The sequence below is a fragment of the Prunus persica genome, chromosome G5, assembly GCF_000346465.2.
Source record: "Prunus persica cultivar Lovell chromosome G5, Prunus_persica_NCBIv2, whole genome shotgun sequence".
In the NCBI taxonomy this organism is placed as follows: Eukaryota; Viridiplantae; Streptophyta; class Magnoliopsida; order Rosales; family Rosaceae; genus Prunus; species Prunus persica.
In genome coordinates this window covers 16,775,076-16,793,759 of record NC_034013.1, presented here as the reverse complement: position 1 = coordinate 16,793,759, position 18,684 = coordinate 16,775,076, and the positions used below count along the sequence as shown (strand labels likewise).

The 18,684-nt window shown below is 37.9% G+C and overlaps 4 protein-coding genes across 5 annotated transcripts; 3 read left to right on the top strand and 1 right to left on the bottom strand.

Annotated features, from left to right (window-relative positions):
* LOC18775733 (LAG1 longevity assurance homolog 3) lies at positions 264-2,958 on the bottom strand. Its single transcript, XM_007209314.2, has 6 exons — positions 2,599-2,958; positions 1,710-1,939; positions 1,390-1,545; positions 1,082-1,267; positions 660-844; positions 264-515 (listed from the first exon to the last, which is right to left on the bottom strand). The coding sequence occupies exons 1-6, from the start codon at positions 2,755-2,757 to the stop codon at positions 484-486; spliced, it is 948 nt and encodes a 315-aa protein (XP_007209376.1). The 5' UTR covers positions 2,758-2,958; the 3' UTR covers positions 264-483.
* On the top strand, positions 7,376-7,885 carry LOC109949366. The gene is made up of 2 exons (XM_020564797.1): positions 7,376-7,711; positions 7,856-7,885. The coding sequence occupies exons 1-2, from the start codon at positions 7,376-7,378 to the stop codon at positions 7,883-7,885; spliced, it is 366 nt and encodes a 121-aa protein (XP_020420386.1).
* On the top strand, positions 8,774-13,404 carry LOC18777792 (serine protease SPPA, chloroplastic). Of its 2 annotated transcripts, XM_007210823.2 has the most exons (13): positions 8,776-9,313; positions 9,409-9,592; positions 9,660-9,797; positions 10,049-10,219; positions 10,294-10,397; positions 10,828-10,895; positions 10,994-11,160; positions 11,284-11,353; positions 11,829-11,983; positions 12,208-12,313; positions 12,411-12,498; positions 12,598-12,741; positions 12,961-13,404. In XM_007210823.2, the coding sequence occupies exons 1-13, from the start codon at positions 8,861-8,863 to the stop codon at positions 13,192-13,194; spliced, it is 2,082 nt and encodes a 693-aa protein (XP_007210885.1). In that variant the 5' UTR covers positions 8,776-8,860; the 3' UTR covers positions 13,195-13,404. The 2 variants fall into 2 exon arrangements, with proteins under 2 accessions (XP_020420195.1, XP_007210885.1); XM_020564606.1 differs by lacking the exon at positions 12,961-13,404 and having other exon boundaries at positions 8,774-9,313; positions 12,411-12,506; positions 12,598-12,690.
* Positions 15,183-18,496, top strand: LOC18775745 (pentatricopeptide repeat-containing protein At1g18485). Its single transcript, XM_007210922.2, has one exon. It carries the CDS (start codon positions 15,424-15,426, stop codon positions 18,361-18,363), a length of 2,940 nt encoding a protein of 979 aa, XP_007210984.2. The 5' UTR covers positions 15,183-15,423; the 3' UTR covers positions 18,364-18,496.

The window sequence follows — 18,684 nt, the reverse complement described above, 5'->3', positions numbered from 1 at the left end:
CTTCAAGAGAATAACAAACGATTGAAGTTTCCTATTCTTCTGATTGTCTGTTGTAACTTGTATGGGGTTATGTGGATCTTATATAAAGGGCAAAGGGGTATAAATGAGATTCAGGCAGGCTCCCTAAAACTACAATCCACCCAAGCAATAAACTAGCGTGGTGTTTTATGCTTGCCAAAGTTGCGAGGACCATGAATAAAGTACCTCTGCCTCACCCCACCTCTTCACTCAACTGTGTTACAGATATCAACAGCACACACACATTTGCCCAAACTCAATGCCTTTTTATAAACCACAATCGTTTAAACAATCACAAGTACAAGGCTGCGTGTGAACGTGAAATTATGGACAAACAGCTTTACTTGCCTGCTTAAAGGACATTACATAATGGATCCCATAAAAAGCCCTCAAAAGCTGGTAAGAACTGTTTCAGTATGATCTTATGAATACATCCTCACTTTTGGACATTGTCATTTTTTGCTGTCAATCGTTATGTTCGTCCTCACCTTCAGAATCTGCAGTGCACAATAGTGGGGTAGAAACATACGATGTCAGTTAATTCAAAAACGAACGACCCCAAACCCTCAAATCATTTTTTCAGGTCGTTCATTCAAATGTATATGTCCAACTTATAAAACCATCAATGAATAACTCGTTACCAGATCGAACATCATCATCAATTTTCCCTCTTGCACGAATTTGCTTCATGAGCATCCGAACCATCAACATCCACCAATAAATATGACAAATGAGCAAGCAAAGTAAAAGAGTATTAAACAAGTAATAATATATAGATCCATCCACCAAGTGCTTCTCCTTGTCCAAGGTCAAAAGAGCCTCGTAGCTGCCAAAAATAAATGGAAGCAAAAACCCACTTTAGTATACTATATCTTGTAAAGCAATAGAAAGAAAAGTGTAAAATGATAAGAAACGGAATAAGACACTAGCCAAGTAGTTTATATACTAGTTAAGACTGTATAGCTAGAAAAGAGGAAGGTGCTACTTATTTTCATTCATAGCTGCTTATTCCACTATATTCTATCTGCACAAAAAATAAATTATCTCAACACATTTAACTAACCTGGTACTCCAAATTATCCAAAATGGAAAATAAATAAGACGCAGTACTGTCCAAGAAAGAACAAAACTAACAAAAGCAAAGCCGGCCATCAGTTCATAGCCACAATATTTTGACAACTTGGCAATCTCTAAGAACACATCGCATCCTTCATGGAGGGCTAAAATAATCGAGCCAACACGAGAAAACCTGTTGGGGGTGAGAAAACATATATTTAAGACACGAGAACAAAATAGAAGAAACCTTTGTTTGAGAATCATGAGCATGAACTATGAACACCAAGAAGCAAGCTGAAACGCTTTAAAACTTACTTGAATATGTAAGATGACACAAGTAAAACCGTAGTTGCTATATGATGAGCCATTGACACCAAAAAGTCAGAACGCCTTGTTTCCCAGAACACCAAAGCAAAGCTGGAGTAAATGTAGAATCCGGCAGAATACATGTACAGTGCCTTCAATTTTAATCTGCCAATGAGGGAAAATATCGATAATTATGTCAGTCCAGGAGATATGAAAAAAGCAATTGTTTGCATAACAAAGTTACACATATGATCAGACATCAAATAAAACAAGTCTACTACTTGATTTTGACATTGAACAATGATTTCCAAAATGAGTGAGGAACGAACTTAGTTTTCTGGTCGGGCCAAACCTGATTGCCTGGCCCTACCCAGAAGTATTTGGTTTTAGAGAACCAAGGCTCGTTGTACGTAACAGAAAGGGCCAAAAGCTCCGCAGAGAAAAAATAAACACATTTAAATGCTGACTCTTTGAATTTATTAATTTTCTTCCGTTGATGGCGTGTCTCAACATTCAGCATTGCATGCTGCTTTCCCAACATAAGGCGTCTTGCTAATCCCTGCAAAAAAGATGACACAACTTAAATTGATTGAGACCACTGTTTTGCAGTCTACCAAGGGATAGGTCCTCACAAACCATTATAATATATAGATCAACATTACATAAAAGTAGAGCTTCAGATGGTGAAATTTGCATTCCTCATAGTTAATGCGACGATAAATTAATCGCCTTTTTTACCAACAGAAGAAGTTTACATAGCTTAATATTCCCAATGACAACTAAGTTGGGCATGGTAATTGTTCTTGCACAAAATTGAAACATGGGATTATTGCATACATTTTGTCATTTAACAGTAACATTATCTGACTTCAGAGGCACACCAGAGAGAGAGCCCACAATCGATTAGATGCAGGACAGGTAAAGTTTCTCTGTAACCAAATATATGACTCATGAATGAAACTACAAGAACATAAAAACCAACTAAAGCAGAGTGAAACAGACCACAAATTTAACTCTTAGCTCTTAAGAATACAGCACACAGTTTTCCATGGAGGTCAAATGATACCCAATTTCTATACAACCAATATCTACCGATTATATTAACGTCAAATGAAATAATAGGAAAACCCCACAAACAATTATAGAGTACACAACTAGTTCCACGCTATAATGAAACTGAATTATGTATAATAAATTGAAGAACTCCAAGAGTGGTACCTCAAAGACATAAATGTCCAGGAAGAGCCTGAGTGAAGGGAAGAGAAGAACAAACAAAGGAAGGACCAAAAAGTCTTTGGGCACTGGGTACGACTCTTCCTCCCAGTTGAGTCTGAGGTTGACCCAACCACTGATTCCAAACAGACCCAATTCCTCCATCTTGACGAACCAAACTCACTCCAAGGATTTGGAGAGGATGGAGGATCAGTAATGTCGGCTGAACAAGGTGCTGTTTGGTGGAAAAATTATGCACAAACGGCGATTCACTTTCGAAAAGCGCAAAACTTAATCCCAAGCTTCAACCGTTTTTTGTTTTTGATTATTTTTCCGTTATCGTAATCGGGTCATGCAGTTCTAGATAACCCTCGCACTGGGTTAGGTTGGATTTTGGGCTACCCGATTTGAAGCCCCGTTTGTTTATATTATTGCATCATTAGTATTTTTATTATATTTTTATTTTTCAATCCTTGAAAAGTTAGGACTCTTTTATTCAATTATCAAAATTCAATGTTCACTGTTATCCTATATTTTTTAGGGAGATTCATTATTATACTCAACATAGGGGCTCAAATTATAAAAATATCCTATATAAAATGAACTTTAGAAACACTCTCAAAGTCCATTTACAATATAACAAAGAGGCTTTTAACTTCTTATAAATTACAAAACTGAGCCCAACCCCAAAATCTCATAAAAATACCCAAAACACTCAATAGAGTATTAAAGTAATTTAATAATTAATATTAAATTCAATAAGGCCATTTGTCAATTTTTGAGGTTTTTTTTTATTTGTTTATAGAAATTCAATTATGTAGGGTTTATCCATACAAAGAGAATGAAAAACCTAACATTTTATCAAACTATAAATAACAATATAAAATAATATATTTAAAAAAACAAAACAAAAAGGAGGACTGGGGTCCTCATTAAATAAGTAGTAGAAGAAAATTAGATACTAAAGAATAAGAGACATGGAATGGTTAATGGGTTCCCACCGCATCGATGATGGTTGATTTCCCTTATCCTATGGCACTCAGGTTAGAAATCTTCTGGAATTTCTTTCCTCCAACGTAACCAAAAAAAATTGAATAAAAGACGATCATTGGCGAAGCTAGCTTCCATTTCTTGGAGGACCATCTATATAGATTTCTTACTTATGGTCAACAATATAGATTTTTTTAGTACTTTTCTAGTAATTATAGAAGTTTGATATAAATTTTACAAGAAATGATAGAGGTTGGGGTAATCCATGGCCACTTCGGGTTGAAGTGTGGCTCCGTGCTTCTTGTATATATGTATGTCATATGTATGCCTTTAGTTTTATATCATCATCACTCGTAAAAAAAACGAGGTAAATAGCGGCTAATAGAGTTTAGCTCAATGAAAAAAGACCTTGATTTGTAGATTTGAGGTTTTAAGTTCAAACTCCATGACATATTGGCAGTGTGTAAGGAAATCTCCCTCCTCCAATATCTCTAGTATAATATTTTTAGATAGCGATAAAAGCTATGGGCTTAGATTTTTGCGACTTGGGCCTGTTTCAGTAACAGTTCAAGTGGCCCAATAGTGTGTACCCATTTAACAAGGCCCTGGGGCATGGCTCGTAATTGTTAAAGTAGAGTTGGCTACTACTGTTTTTCTTTTTTTCCTTTTTTTAATGTGGAAATGAAAATTACAAAACAAAACTCCTAAGATAAGAAAATTCAAAGAGGTTAAAATAAAAAAGAGAACAAATTGACAAAGGGAATCCAAGCTCCCAAATAACCTGCGATGAGAGCCCGTGGCCCAGATTGACAACCACGTTTGTCTCTCTAAACACATGCTAAAAGCCAATAGAACTGTTTTTCTTGTTGGATAATGTATATTTCAACTTTTATATATTCCATAGAATTATTTTAAAAGCAGCACACGTTTGGGAATGAAAATGATTTGTTTTGTTTTATTTTATCCATTTAGATTGAAATTTGATTTGACTGATTTATCTTTCCCTTACAATATTAATTAAAGTTAGGCATGCATTTCCTCTACCACATGGCAATGCTAGGTTAAATAGCAGCATATATATTACACCAAAGAATAATCCTAGGATCTATTTTTCCTCTACAAACAAACCCTTCCTCCACCTATGCCTTCATGTTGTATGTCTTTATTTATTTGGAGCCGTTTGAGTTGGGTTATTGAAATCAAGCAATTCCCTACTTTTGCTTTTGTTTTGGTATTAATGTTAAATCAATTTAAACAAAAAAGATCAGTTGTATTGTAGCATACCCATTTGTTAAAATGGCATGTAAATTAACACATTACAACAATATCAAACAAATTATGTGAGGGGCTTGTAGTTCAAATAATTAAGAGCATGCATCCGAAGTCCTAAGTTCGATTTCTCCTTTATCCATGAATTGACCTCAATGAGTCGATGCCACCTCTCTTTCACCACATTTGTGTTGTGTCCATGTGAATTACAAACATATTTTTCATGCCATGAAATGCCTTTATTTTATATATAGAAAATAAGCTTAACTCTTGATTTGCCCCTTAAATTTGTACCTAACTTTCAATTTACCCTCTATCCTTCTTTTTTTATTTATAGAAAAATAAGGATATAAACTCTTTTTTTTTCACCCATTTGCCCCCTGACATCTAAATCCGCAATATTTCATCTAACTTTTTTTAAATATGAGGTCAAAATTGTCATTTCATACGTTAAATATATATCAATATTGAAAAATAAAATTAAAAACTTAAAAAAATTGAAATATACTCTCTCTAAAAAAAAAAAATCTTTAATTTTATATATATAAAAAATTTAAATTTAAATTCAAAAGTTGAGTAAGTTTAGAGTGCAAATCAAGAGTTAACCTAGAAAATACAAATGTGAAAGAACAAAGTAAGTAAACAAGCGAATCAGTCAGATGATCTGGTCCATGTTTGACAAAATTGTCCACAACCTCAACAGTAGTCACGTGGAAGACAAAGAAAGGAGCAAATCGGGATGCGATCGCGTCAAAAAGGACAAGCAGCAAGAATAACACATGGGGCTCACCCTTGTCTCTTTCTCTCTCGGCCACAGGGAAACAACCAAAAATCATGCTCAAAGGCACTGGGGGCAAGGTGTGCCCAAACCACCTGGATTTTAACTCTCAAGTTCGTTTTGTTCTTGCCCTTACCAATCAAGGATGGTCCACCACACGAGTTGTCAAATTTTCTCTTCTTTTATTTTAGCCACAAAGTGAATAAATTACAAATTCAGATCTTAAGTTAAGAACTTAAAAATCAAAATTTGAAATGATAATCGATGTACAGGGTAAAATGTCTGGTTAACTAGAGAAGCACGTTTAGATTTTGAAAAGCTGATTGTAACAAATGTCATTTCAAAAAAAGTTATTACAGAAGTAACGTATGGAGGGAGGATATATGTCTGATTGATCACTATAATTTTCACCCCTCCAATCCAAACTTCACCTTGACAAAGCAGGAAGCAGGAAGCAGCAGAGCAATAAATGAGACAAGTAGATAGATAGATATTAGATAGACGGTTTTTCACTCATGCTTTTTTTCTGATCCAGCTGATATGAAATTCAATCTTTACGGCAACCAAGAACATCAACATCAACATGCATAAATATTCTTTAATATTATTATATGACTAGGTCTAGGTCTAGGAAGCAAAGCAAAGCAAGCAAGCTGGATTGCATATTGTTTGTGATAAGGGAAGGCAGAGAGGGCAGTGTCCTTCCTTATCCTTCCTGTTGGTGTAACTTGTAGGGAAGGGAAGGGAAGGGAAGGGATATAGAAGCAAATAATTGAGTTTGTAATAGGACCCGTGTTCTTCCTTCCCCAATAACACGACAGACATAACATAACCTTGCTTTGAGGAGGAGACACACATGCACATCATCAAATTGGTGGACAGTACTGGACACAAGCAGCGACAGACACCTATATTTGACAACTTCCTATCTATCTCATTCTCATTCTCATTCTCAACTCCTATACACTATCTAGAAAAAGAAAACCCTAAACTCCAGTTGGGTTGGGTGGTTTGCATTTTACAGGTAAATATGTGAAAGCTAAATGAGGTAGTGAAGAGGTCCGATTGTGTCCTATTCAAAGACAGACAGGGGTGGTCTTACTTATCTTATAATAATTCATTCATTCATTCCTTCTCTTTCTCTTTCTCTCTAGTTGTTTTTGTTTTTGTAGCCTACTCTCTTTCCTCCTCAAGTCTTGAAGTCCCTGTCTGTCTTTTGCATTTATGGCATCCATACCTTCCTCTGTCTTTTAATAATGACATATGCAGAGAGAAATAAAGATGATTGATTGATTGATCTTATGAAACCCAATGACCCAGTGAACGAACAACCAACCAACCATGTCCTTTCAAATTCAAGAAACCTTTGGTATGTATGGAGGAGGCTTTTTGTTTTGCTTGATGGGTTTCACTTTCATTGACAGCTTCTAGCGGTCTCTCTGCTCAGCAGAAAAGGTCAGAGAATTAATGGGTATATTTAGATTTCCAGGGGGTGTGGTACTGAGAGTTATTGCAGCTTCCTTCTTACTTAGCCTATTAAAGACACAGATTGTGGGTTTTGTTTTGTGGTGTAGCTTTCAAATGTAATGTGAGAGAGAGCTACATTTGTTTTCTTGTTTGTTTGAGCAGTAATTTAGCTTCTCTCTTTTCCTATTTAAGAATTATCCTATACTTGTGTTAATATCCCCTGCTTCTTTATTAATATTCTCACCATCTTCCCTTGTTCTTTCAGTCTAGTAATATCATATGGAGTCTTCCAAAGTCTTTGGAGGTGCAGAAGAATGTCACAGCAGTGAATCAGGGTGGACAATGTACATTGGCTCCTGCACAGATGGTGAAAATGAAGATGGCACTGGCATGACCCATGAAAACAGTAAAGATGATGGAGAAAATGATGGTCATAAGGATGACCACAGTGATGATTCTATGGTTTCTGATGCTTCCTCTGGCCCAAGCCATCACCACCATGGAGGAGAGAGATCCAGAGGTCATGGCTTGGCTGTTGACAAAAAGGCCAAGAAGAAACCAAAGGAGAAGCAGCAACCTAGAGCTGGAAGGAGAAAGGAAGAGAAGAAAGACAAGGTTTTATTGACTCATGCCAAGAAACGCTAAGGCTTACTTGACTAGCTTCAGGCAGGTTGATCAGAAGAATGGCTTCGGAAACAGCAGATTAAATTATATAGATGTTTTGATGTTCTTCATCTGCTAAGTATTATTATTTTGTAGGTAGAGGTAGGTAGCATCGGGTTTAGCTGAATTGTATCTCTTTTAATGTAAAGGATAATATAGATATAATATATTCAAGAAATTAATATAATTGTTGAGTAACTAGCTAGAATGTGCTTGAGTTTTCGAGTTTGTCCTGCCTGGTAACAAATATTCTTTTATTATAAAAAAAAAATCTAGGTTGAATCCATAAGTCTGCTTGTGCCCCAAATTAGTTGTATGAATCCATATGTTCATTCAATTGGATGTGAAAAAATTGGAAAAGGCCAACTAGGTTGGTTGAGCCTAGTTGAGTTGGTAAGGAATGTAATCTTCGCTATTAATGCTTAATAAAGATTGTAATCTTCGTTATTAATAATTAGATTCGAGTTCTGCTGTTGACAATCTCCGGTGAGTAATACCCTAAAAGAAAAAGAAAAAGGAAAGAATCTTTGTATGCACAAATGGTTTGCTGCTTCTTTACAAGAATCTAAAATAGTGAACAAAGAGTGTTCCATGACCAGGCCCAAAATCATAGGAAACTGGGCCTTCACACCCTTCTTGCCTAAATTTCAATATTTTTTTGGGCCTAAAGTTCATGCTTTTATTTATTTTCATAGGAAGTATAACAAAGAAAAATACATTTGATGGAGGTAGAGCTGCCACTGATTTCAAAGACAACTAGATTAAACTTAGCAACTCTGAAATATCAGGCAACCATTCTCTTTATTTGTTTTTTCAAGCTACAAAATTCTTTAAAAAATAATCAAATATTTTTTGATACATAGTAGTTCTTACAATTTTCTCAATCAACGGATGTACAAAAATAACAGAAAGAGAAAATAAATAAATAAAAGCGCGCGAGGATAGGACACGTCGTCGACAAGGCAAAAATGGTGACGTGGATAAAATATAACCTTTGTCATCCACCTCTTCCTCTTCTCCTTGCCTTGTTCTTACAATTTACAACGTTCCTTTGTCTGTTGTGTTCCCTGGGAGAGAGAGGCTTTACGAACAGAGCGAGGAATGTCGAAGCTCATTCTGCTTCACACTTCTCACCATCTCACTCCAATCCACCGCCGTGTCCTAAATGCCGCCGTTTTGACTCCTCTTTCCAAGCCTCTCCTCACTCCCTTCTCTCTTTCAGGTCTCCGCCTCCAATGCCTCCGCTCTTCATTCTCTCCTCCTCTTTCTCTGCGAAGCCTCTCGGCTCGCGCCTTCGACTCCTCGTCCTCGTCCTCGTCCTCGACCAAAGAAGAAGAATTGAAGCAAATCGATGGCGAGTCTGGGCCTCAGGGTAAGGTTAACAGTGAGAGTGTCAATACAGGCACACCAGACAAGGACTATCCCACTGGCGAGTTTCAGTTTCAAAAGATGAGCTCTTGGAAGAGCTTCGTCGTCAAGCTTCGCATGCTCATTGCCCTCCCTTGGGAGCGCGTCAAAAAAGGCAGCGTCTTGACCATGAAATTGCGAGGCCAGGTTTTCTTTTTCCCATTTCTACTTTGTCAGTGTGTTTGGCAATTTGGGATTGGACCTTTTACTTTTTTGGTTTATTTATTTTATTATTGGTTCAGGTATCTGATCAGCTAAAGAGTCGATTCTCCAGTGGACTCTCGCTACCTCAAATTTGTGAGAACTTGGTGAAAGCAGCGTATGATCCTCGAATTTCTGGTGTCTATCTCCAAATTGAGAGCTTGAATTGTGGTTGGGGGAAAGTCGAAGAAATTCGAAGGCATATATTGGATTTCAAGAAATCAGGTAAATATTTTCAGAATTGTGATTATGTTATGTCTTATATCTGTACCTGATTTCTTCACTCTTGCAGGAAAATTCATTTTGGCCTATGTACCTGCTTGTGGAGAGAAAGAGTATTACCTTGCTTCTGCATGCCAAGAGATATATGCCCCTCCAAGTGCTTATTTTTCTTTATTTGGTCTCACCGTTCAGGCCTCATTCGTAAGAGGTCAGTTCCTTTCCCTGAAATCCGTAATTTACATTTGCAAGAATTCCCTTTTGACGAGTAACATACCAACACTGCTGCAACTGTGAATATAATAATGGTCTTGATGATTTGATCATACAGATTTTTGGTTTCGTAGATGCTAGTAAGTTAGAGATACTTGTTACCTTTTCCTGTTTAGCCTTACCTGTGCTGTACTTATGGCGCAAGTCATTCATTAGCTCATGTTGCGTGGCTTTCGTATTTTCTTTCAGGTGTTCTTGAAAACGTTGGAATTGAGCCACAAGTGGAAAGGATTGGTAAATACAAAAGTGCGGGCGATCAACTTGCACGCAAAACCATGTCTGAAGAAAATTGTGAGATGCTGACTGCACTGCTTGATAATATATACGGGAATTGGCTGGATGTAATTTCTTCTACAAGAGGTGCTTTGAGATTTGAGATTTGACCAATCTTCAAGTCTTTAAAGAACTTATGAACTTCTGAAAATTTTCTACAGGAAAGAAAAGAGAAGACATCGAGAATTTTATTAATGAAGGAGTGTATCAAGTAGACAAATTTAAAGAAGAGGGCTGGATCACAAACATACACTATGATGATGAGGTATGGAATTCTGGTTCCTATTTGCTTTGGGTTAGTGTTTGATGCATGTTAAGAAAGAAAATTTAGATGCTTGGAGAGTAAGAACGCTGTTTCAATGTGTTTCAGATCCAGATTTTAAACTTATATTTAAAGAAAGTTGAGAGAGTTTTCTTTTTCTAAATTTCAATTTCCATCCTTGTTCAAGTTTGTCTTAGTATTTTGAAGTTCTAGGGCATGGTAACTACCTAGTCTTATTTATTTATGATAAGAAAAGATACATACTGTATTGCTCTCACAGTGTAATATCTTGTGATGTGTTAATCCTAATTATTTTGTTGACCCCATTTTGATATGAAAGTCATCCATATGGGGAGCGATTTGTGTCTGTAAAACATTATTCATCATTTGATAGTTTGCTGGTAACTTTTTAAATAATATGTCTCCCTTGCAGGTTATTTCACTGTTGAAGGAAAGACTTGGTGTACAAAAAGAAAAAGTTCTTCCTATGGTTGATTACAGGTAGTCAACTTTCTTGTAGGTGGCATTCATTTATTACGATGTGATGCCCACTCTATTCTCTGTATGCGTATATAACTATCCCATCCTCCCTACAACAGGAAATACTCTAAGGTTCGACAATCGACTGTTGGCTTATCAGGCAGCAAAGACAAGATAGCCATAATTAGAGCCTCAGGCAGCATTAGTCGTGTACGGGGCTCCTTTAGTCTTCCTGGTTCGGGTATTATTGGGGAACAGTTCATTGAGAAGATTCGTAGTGTGAGAGGTATTGTATGTCTTAAATAAGTTCATTTTCTTAATGTGAAACTTTCAGCACCGGTTATTTGCATATGTTTTTCTGTTTTAATTTTTGTACCTCTGTCATGTGATACTCTTTTACCCATTCCAGAATCAAAAAAGTATAAGGCCGCTATCATCCGAATTGACAGCCCTGGAGGTGATGCCCTTGCTTCTGATTTGTAAGTGCTAGTATATATTAGCTGAGTTTTGTGCGCAACAAATCCATTATCACAACTAGGAATATTGCCAACTAGTGTAGCATTTGTAGTAAGTGGGGTAACGTCCCGAGCATCTAAATGAGTAGGGAAGTTTTCATACACCTGATTTAGATCTGGGCGCCAGAGCAGCAGTTAGGGATTCATTCTTCCGCTTATCTGAATATTTAGTATGCTTATAATGAATGAGCTTGATGTCGAAGATAGATCTCCTGTTACTATGATATCAGTAAACTGAAGCCTTTCCATGTGACATGTTTGGTTACATGAGGTGTTGAAGTTATTGTTGTTTTAGCCGCATAAAACTCTAAGATGTTGGAATTTGTCCCCGTAAAAGTTGATATGTTGGCAAGTACTCTTGTACAGAAGAAAATATGTGCTTGTGCGTTTATGTGTGCACACAATTAACTAGTTACCCTGATGTATTTATGGTGTGCAGAATGTGGAGGGAAATCAGACTTTTGGCTGCATCAAAACCTGTCATTGCATCAATGTCTGATGTGGCAGCAAGTGGAGGATACTATATGGCAATGGCAGCAGACACCATTGTTGCAGAAAATCTAACATTAACTGGTTCCATTGGGGTTGTGACAGGTGAATTTGGTTGCTCATAATTATATAAAGTATATTCATGTTGGTCAATAGCACATTGACTGCCACAAATCTAAATGCCCAGCAAATATTTGTTATAATTGTTGGATCTTTTTTTTATCTATCTATTTGCAGTTCAAAAAGTTTATAATCCTTTTGTTGGTATGCAGAAAGAAATTTGAATTATGTTAGCTGTTGTAAGTTAGTATATGAATCTTTGTTTGTAGGGAAGTTTAACTTGGGAAAACTGTATGAGAAGATTGGCTTCAACAAGGAAATCATATCAAGGGGAAAATATGCGGAGCTTCTTGCAGCTGAACAACGATCCTTCAGGTAAACAAATTTGTTGCACTCTTAGGTGTATGTAATAATCTCCTATATTCGTACAAATGGAAAAAGTTTCAGCTTTTCCTTTTCTTTCCTAATACAGACCAGAAGAAGCTGAACTCTTTGCTAAATCTGCACAGAATGCATATAAGCAATTTCGAGACAAGGCAGCTTTTTCCAGATCAATGACTGTATGCTGGTCAATTCAACCTTCGTTTTGGTTTCAGTCGCTTTCTTTTCACTCCTGTTACCTTGAAATCTAAAGATGTCCTATTTATTTGCGGTGCCAGGTAGATAAAATGGAGGAGGTTGCACAAGGGAGAGTTTGGGCTGGTAAGGATGCAGCTTCACGGGGTTTAGTTGATGCTATTGGTGGACTTTCTCGGGCCGTCGCAATAGCAAAACTCAAGGCAAATATACCCCAAGACAGACAGGTATGGTTATAACAAAATCTCTTCTTATTTCATGGGTTATGAATATAAATCAGTGTTACTAATATATGCAGTGCAAGTTAACTCCATATTTATTAAAAACTACTTTATTTGAGTGTGTTATGACCTTCTCATACATATTATTTATGTGTGTTGCAAAATGTAATATGTTCGTGTATACCCGTTACTATGTCTCTGTAAGTTGTTCTCTGATGGTGCAAGGTTACACTCGTGGAGCTTGCAAGACCGTCCCCTACACTGCCAGAAATTTTAAGTGGCATAGGGAGCAGTTTGGTTGGAGTGGATAGAACAATGAAGGAATTGCTGCAGGACTTGACATTTGGTGATGGAGGAGTTCAAGCCCGGATGGAGGGAATCATGTTTCAAAGGCTGGAGGGAGCTTCTCAGGCTAACCCCATCTTCTCTTTGCTGAAAGATTACCTCAGTTCCCTCTAACCATGTTGTTAGCTATCCCTTTTTTTTTTGGGGACGGCTAAAGTTTCTATCCATACTCGAGTGTTGTAGCCATAGAAGATTCAAAAGAAAAATGTAGTATATTGTATTTACTGATCATTATTATACATAAAAGTTATAACGCATTTATACATACAAGTTTACTCTGCATCAATATATTAATTAAAGAAATAAGAATGTTGTTGATTGGCTTCGCTAGAATGTGCTTGAGTTTTCGGGTTCGTCCTACGTTATAACTGTCATGAAAATGCTGTTCAATATTGAAGTTGAAGGCCCATATTAGATTGGTTCTGGGGTAATTGTATTATAGTCTTGTGTTCAGGTGTAAAATATAAAGGGACTGCCTGTATACCAAGAAAAGTATACGCAACTGTTAGTGTTAGCTTTCTAGGTGAATTTCTCAAACACTCGTTGAACTGGTGTACAGAGGTGCAAGGATCGGTTATATGTTAAATATGTCCAAGAGCAGCTTGACCTGGACGGTTCATATGTTCCTTCGAACAAATTCAGCTGGAGAAACTTGTAAACGATGAATTGCATATGGATCAACCATACTTGAAAGCCATACTGCAAGCTAAGAGAGCAGATTAATTTAGAACCTCCTAATGTTCCACTTCAATAGTTATCCAAGGAGCACATTTTAATATTTTCTTAAACAAAGTAACCCAGCAGTCAGAATCAGAGGCAGTAAAAAATAGGAAAAGAACCTCGAATACAAGGGCAAGTAAAGAAAGTAATCCAGCCTACGGAAGAGGGAGGATTGAAGTTGAGAAACATCTCCTCCAACCTGGTCATAATTTGCCTTTAGTTTATCTCTTGTTCCTCTTGTCCTAATTCCCCCCCTTCCCCTTGGTAGGCTTGGTTGCCACCAGAACACAGCAAGTTGGCCCCCTCTTGGTGGCCCCTGCATTTGCATGATCCAGAAGACAACATTAACAAACTAAAGATTAGTGATCTGTTGTCACATCTGTGGATCAATGACGCAGCTGACATGAACGAAAGCTCGCCTATTGAATAATATATATTGTATAAGGTGAAATAAGTTTAAAGAGAAAATTTAATTAAAAGCAGCTTAGTTCTTTTGAGGGCACATAAACAAGGCAAACATATGGAATTTCAGCCTCTTCACATAAGATTGGAACATGAGTGATCACGCCTAGGCCGGCCTGAAAAATTAAAAAGCCCATGACGGCTGGACCGAACCTAGATCCGTAGAGGAGATGTTTGCTCGCAAAAGGAAGCTCCTCGAAAGGGAAACAATTTTTGTGGAGGACTTGTCTCAAGTCCTTGCAGTTTCAAGAGTGCTACTGGCAGACAATTGCAAAGGAGCCGGAAAACTTGATGTCTACCAAAGGAATGTTATCCTCAATGCCGCGAAGGATCGTCAACTGACAGGATAAGTATATAAATTTACTCATTTATGTACATTTTATATTTAGATTTTGTAGGAGAACTAAATTTAAAAAGGACTTATTATTTTACTTTCTTAATTTTCAGTTTTTGTGCGCTCTTAGAGGATTTATAATGAAAAATCAACTTTTCGAAAGAATTTCTAGTTACTCCTTACATCAGTCTTAACTAGGGCTGTACAGGATTCAAACTAATCCACCAAAATCGACCAATTTAATTCAATTTTATTGGTTTAAATAATATTAACGGATTGAATTGGATTGGTTTGGTTAGCCAGAGTTTGAATTCCACCTATCCGTTGGCTTTGGGGAGGCCATCAGGTCATGGTTCAGAAGACTATAATTGTACCACCAGGCCCTAGAACCCTTAATCTCTTCTCAGCATCGGTTCTAAATTTTTTAGAGCTGAAAATCAAACCGTTGACTTCAGTTCGGGTCAAATTTAGCATTGACTTGAGTTGGGGTCAAATCTAGCGTTGACTTTTCAATTTGGTAAAAAAACCCTTACTTTTTCGGTGTAATTTGAATTGATTCAATCGATTCATTCGGTTCATCGATTTTTATGCACACCCCTACACCACACCACTAACAAAATCCTACAAATTAAATGGGAAAGAAGGGGGATGAAATCTTCATTCGCCTGCCGGAATATTTGAAGAACATCTGAGGTGGAAAATAACTCCTTTTTAGTCTTCATAGTCTTGTCATCGTCCAGTAACTGCCGAAACAGACCAACACCAGAGACCAGCTCCAATCTTCAAATACACCAAAGAGCCTGAGTCTCTGCAGGCATCTCATCTCAATGATGGCTTTTGTGGCACCACCACTCTCATGCCATCCCCTGCCCACACCGAACACCAAACATTCCCTTCACTCAATCTTCACTCCAAAACCAAATGCCTCACTTTCTTTCTGTGCCACTCAAACCCACCAAAGAGAACCTCTCACTTCAACTCACAACTCACTTTCCCAACCCAATTTGCTCCAAGAGATCAACAATCTCTGCGACTCCGGAAACCTCTCTGAGGCTCTGACCCTTCTTCAAGCAGACTCTCGCAATGCCATATCCAGTTTACAACAAAAGAAAGACGCAATGGGTGCCCTGTTGCAGGCCTGTGGCCGCCACAAAGACGTTGAAACCGGACGCAAAGTCCACGACTTGGTATCGGCTTCAACCCAGTTCAGCAATGACTTTGTTCTCAATACCCGCATCATTACTATGTATTCCGTGTGCGGTTCTCCTTCAGATTCTCGCTTGGTTTTTAATGGGTTGCAGAGGAAGAACTTGTTTCAGTGGAATGCACTTGTTAGTGGTTATGCAAGAAACGAGCTTTATGGCGATGCAATTGATGTGTTTATTGAGTTGATTAGCGTCACGGTATTTAAACCCGATAATTTTACGTTCCCTTGTCTTATTAAGGCATGTGGAGGGCTTTTGGACGTGGGTTTGGGGCAGGTAATCCATGGGATGGCTGTGAAGATGGGATTGATGTCTGATGTCTTTGTGGGTAATGCATTGATTGCAATGTATGGCAAATGCGGGTCAATTGAAGACGCGGTTAGGGTGTTTGATTTAATGCCTGAAAGGAATTTGGTTTCCTGGAATTCAATGATATGCGGGTACTCGGAGAATGGGTTTTCTCAACAGTGTTACAGTTTGTTGAGGAAGATTTTGGAGGGTGAGGAAAGTTTGGTACCGGATGTTGCAACATTGGTGACTATATTGCCGTTGTGTGCTGGGAAAGGAGAAGTAAATATAGGGATGGTGATTCATGGTGTGGCAGTGAAATTGGGGCTGAACCAGGAATTGATGGTGAATAATGCCTTGATGGACATGTACTCCAAATGTGGGTACTTGGCTGAAGCTCAAGTCTTGTTTGATAAGAATGATAAGAAAAATGTGGTTTCTTGGAATTCCATCATAGGAGGCTACTCTAGAGAAGGAGATGTTTGGGGCACATTTGATCTTTTCCAAAAAATGCAGATGGAAGAAGAGAAAGTGAAGGTCAATGAGGTTACCGTACTGAATGTGTTACCAGCTTGTTTAGAGGAGTCAGAACTTTTGAGCTTGAAAAAACTTCATGGTTACTCATTCAGACATGGGTTTCTATACGATGAACTGGTCGCCAATGCTTTTGTTTCAGCTTACGCAAAATGTGGGTCACTTACTTCAGCTGAGCGGGTCTTTCATGGCATAGAGACGAAGACAGTGAGCTCCTGGAACGCAGTTATTGGTGGCTATGCCCAAAATGGAGATCCAAAAAAGGCTTTAGATTTGTACCTTCAAATGAAATATTCAGGCTTGGATCCTGACTGGTTTAGCATTGGGAGCCTCCTTTTAGCTTGTGCCCACCTGAAACTTCTTCAACATGGCAGACAGATTCATGGATTTGTGCTACGTGATGGGTCAGAAACAGACTCATTCATTGGTATTTCATTACTATCGTTTTACATCCAGTGTGGTAAATTATCATCCGCAAGAGTATTATTTGATAGGATGGAAGCTAAAAGTAGAGTGTCTTGGAATGCAATGATCACTGGTTACACTCAGAGTGGACTTGCTGATGAAGCCCTCAATCTCTTTCGCCAAATGCTGTCTGATGAAACACTACCTTGTGAAATTGGTACAATGAGCGTGTTTGAGGCATGCTCTCAACTGTCTTCTTTGCGATTGGGAAAAGAATTGCATTGTTTTGCTTTGAAAGCTCGCCTCACAGAAGACCTGTTTGTTGGTTGTTCTCTCATAGATATGTATGCAAAAAGTGGCTGCATAGAAGAATCTCACAGGGTCTTTGATTGGTTAGTTAAGAAAGATGTGCCATCATGGAATGTTATAATTGCAGGATATGGAGTTCATGGACATGGAAGCAAGGCTTTAGAGCTATTTGGAGAAATGGTAAGTTTGGGGCAGAAGCCTGATGGCTTTACGTTTATTGGAGTTCTAACTGCGTGCAGCCATGCTGGGTTGGTTAAGGAGGGGCTAAAATATTTCAACCAGATGCAGAGCTTGTATGGAATTGATCCAAAATTAGAGCATTACGCATGTGTGGTGGACATGCTTGGTCGGGCTGGCCAATTGGAGGAAGCTTTAAACCTCATACACGAGATGCCTGAGGAGCCGGATACCAGAATGTGGAGCTCATTGCTTAGTTCCTGTAGGCTTCACAATAACTTGGATATGGGGCAGAAAATTTCTGAAAAGTTAATAGAATTAGAGCCTGAAAAGGCAGAGAGTTATGTGCTACTGTCAAATTTATATGCTGCATCAGGGAAATGGGATGATGTGAGACGGGTGCGGCAAAGGATGAAGGAGATGGGCCTTCAGAAAGACGCCGGGCACAGTTGGATTGACGTTGGAGGGCAAGTTTATAGCTTTGTTGCTGGTGACACTTCCCTGCCAGAGTCGGGAGAGATTAAGAAGATGTGGAGCAGATTAGAGGAAAAGATAAGTAAATTTGGATATAGACCCAACACAGGCTCTGTGCTTCATGAACTGGAAGAGGAGGAGGAGAAGATTGAAATATTGAGGAGGCACAGTGAGAAGCTTGCCATTTCATTTGGATTGTTGAAGATGAGTAAAGGTGCAACATTGAGAATCTGCAAAAACCTGCGCATTTGTGTAGATTGTCACAATGCTGCTAAGTTGATATCCAAGGTTGTTGAAAGAGAGATAGTTGTGAGAGACAATAAGCGCTTCCATCATTTCAAGCATGGCCTTTGTTCTTGTGGAGATTATTGGTAAATAAATAAAAAACCAAGCAAGTTTTCAGAGCTGCAGACCTACTTTCATTCATTTGTACATCATGTAATGTAAGTGATAACCAAAATGATTTTTATTGGTAATAATAATCCCATTATTCATTAGTAGGTCAAAACTCCTTTCGACAATAATTGCTTGAAACATTATTCATTAGATTTATAATTGTATTTCAATCTCTTAACTCCCATTGTTACAAAATTTATCAATTTTGACTTCCTCTTCAAAGCACATTTTGGAGAGGACAAAACCTAATGAATCCGAACCCTTTTTATTTTTGATATTTTTTTGAAAGATTTTTTTTAC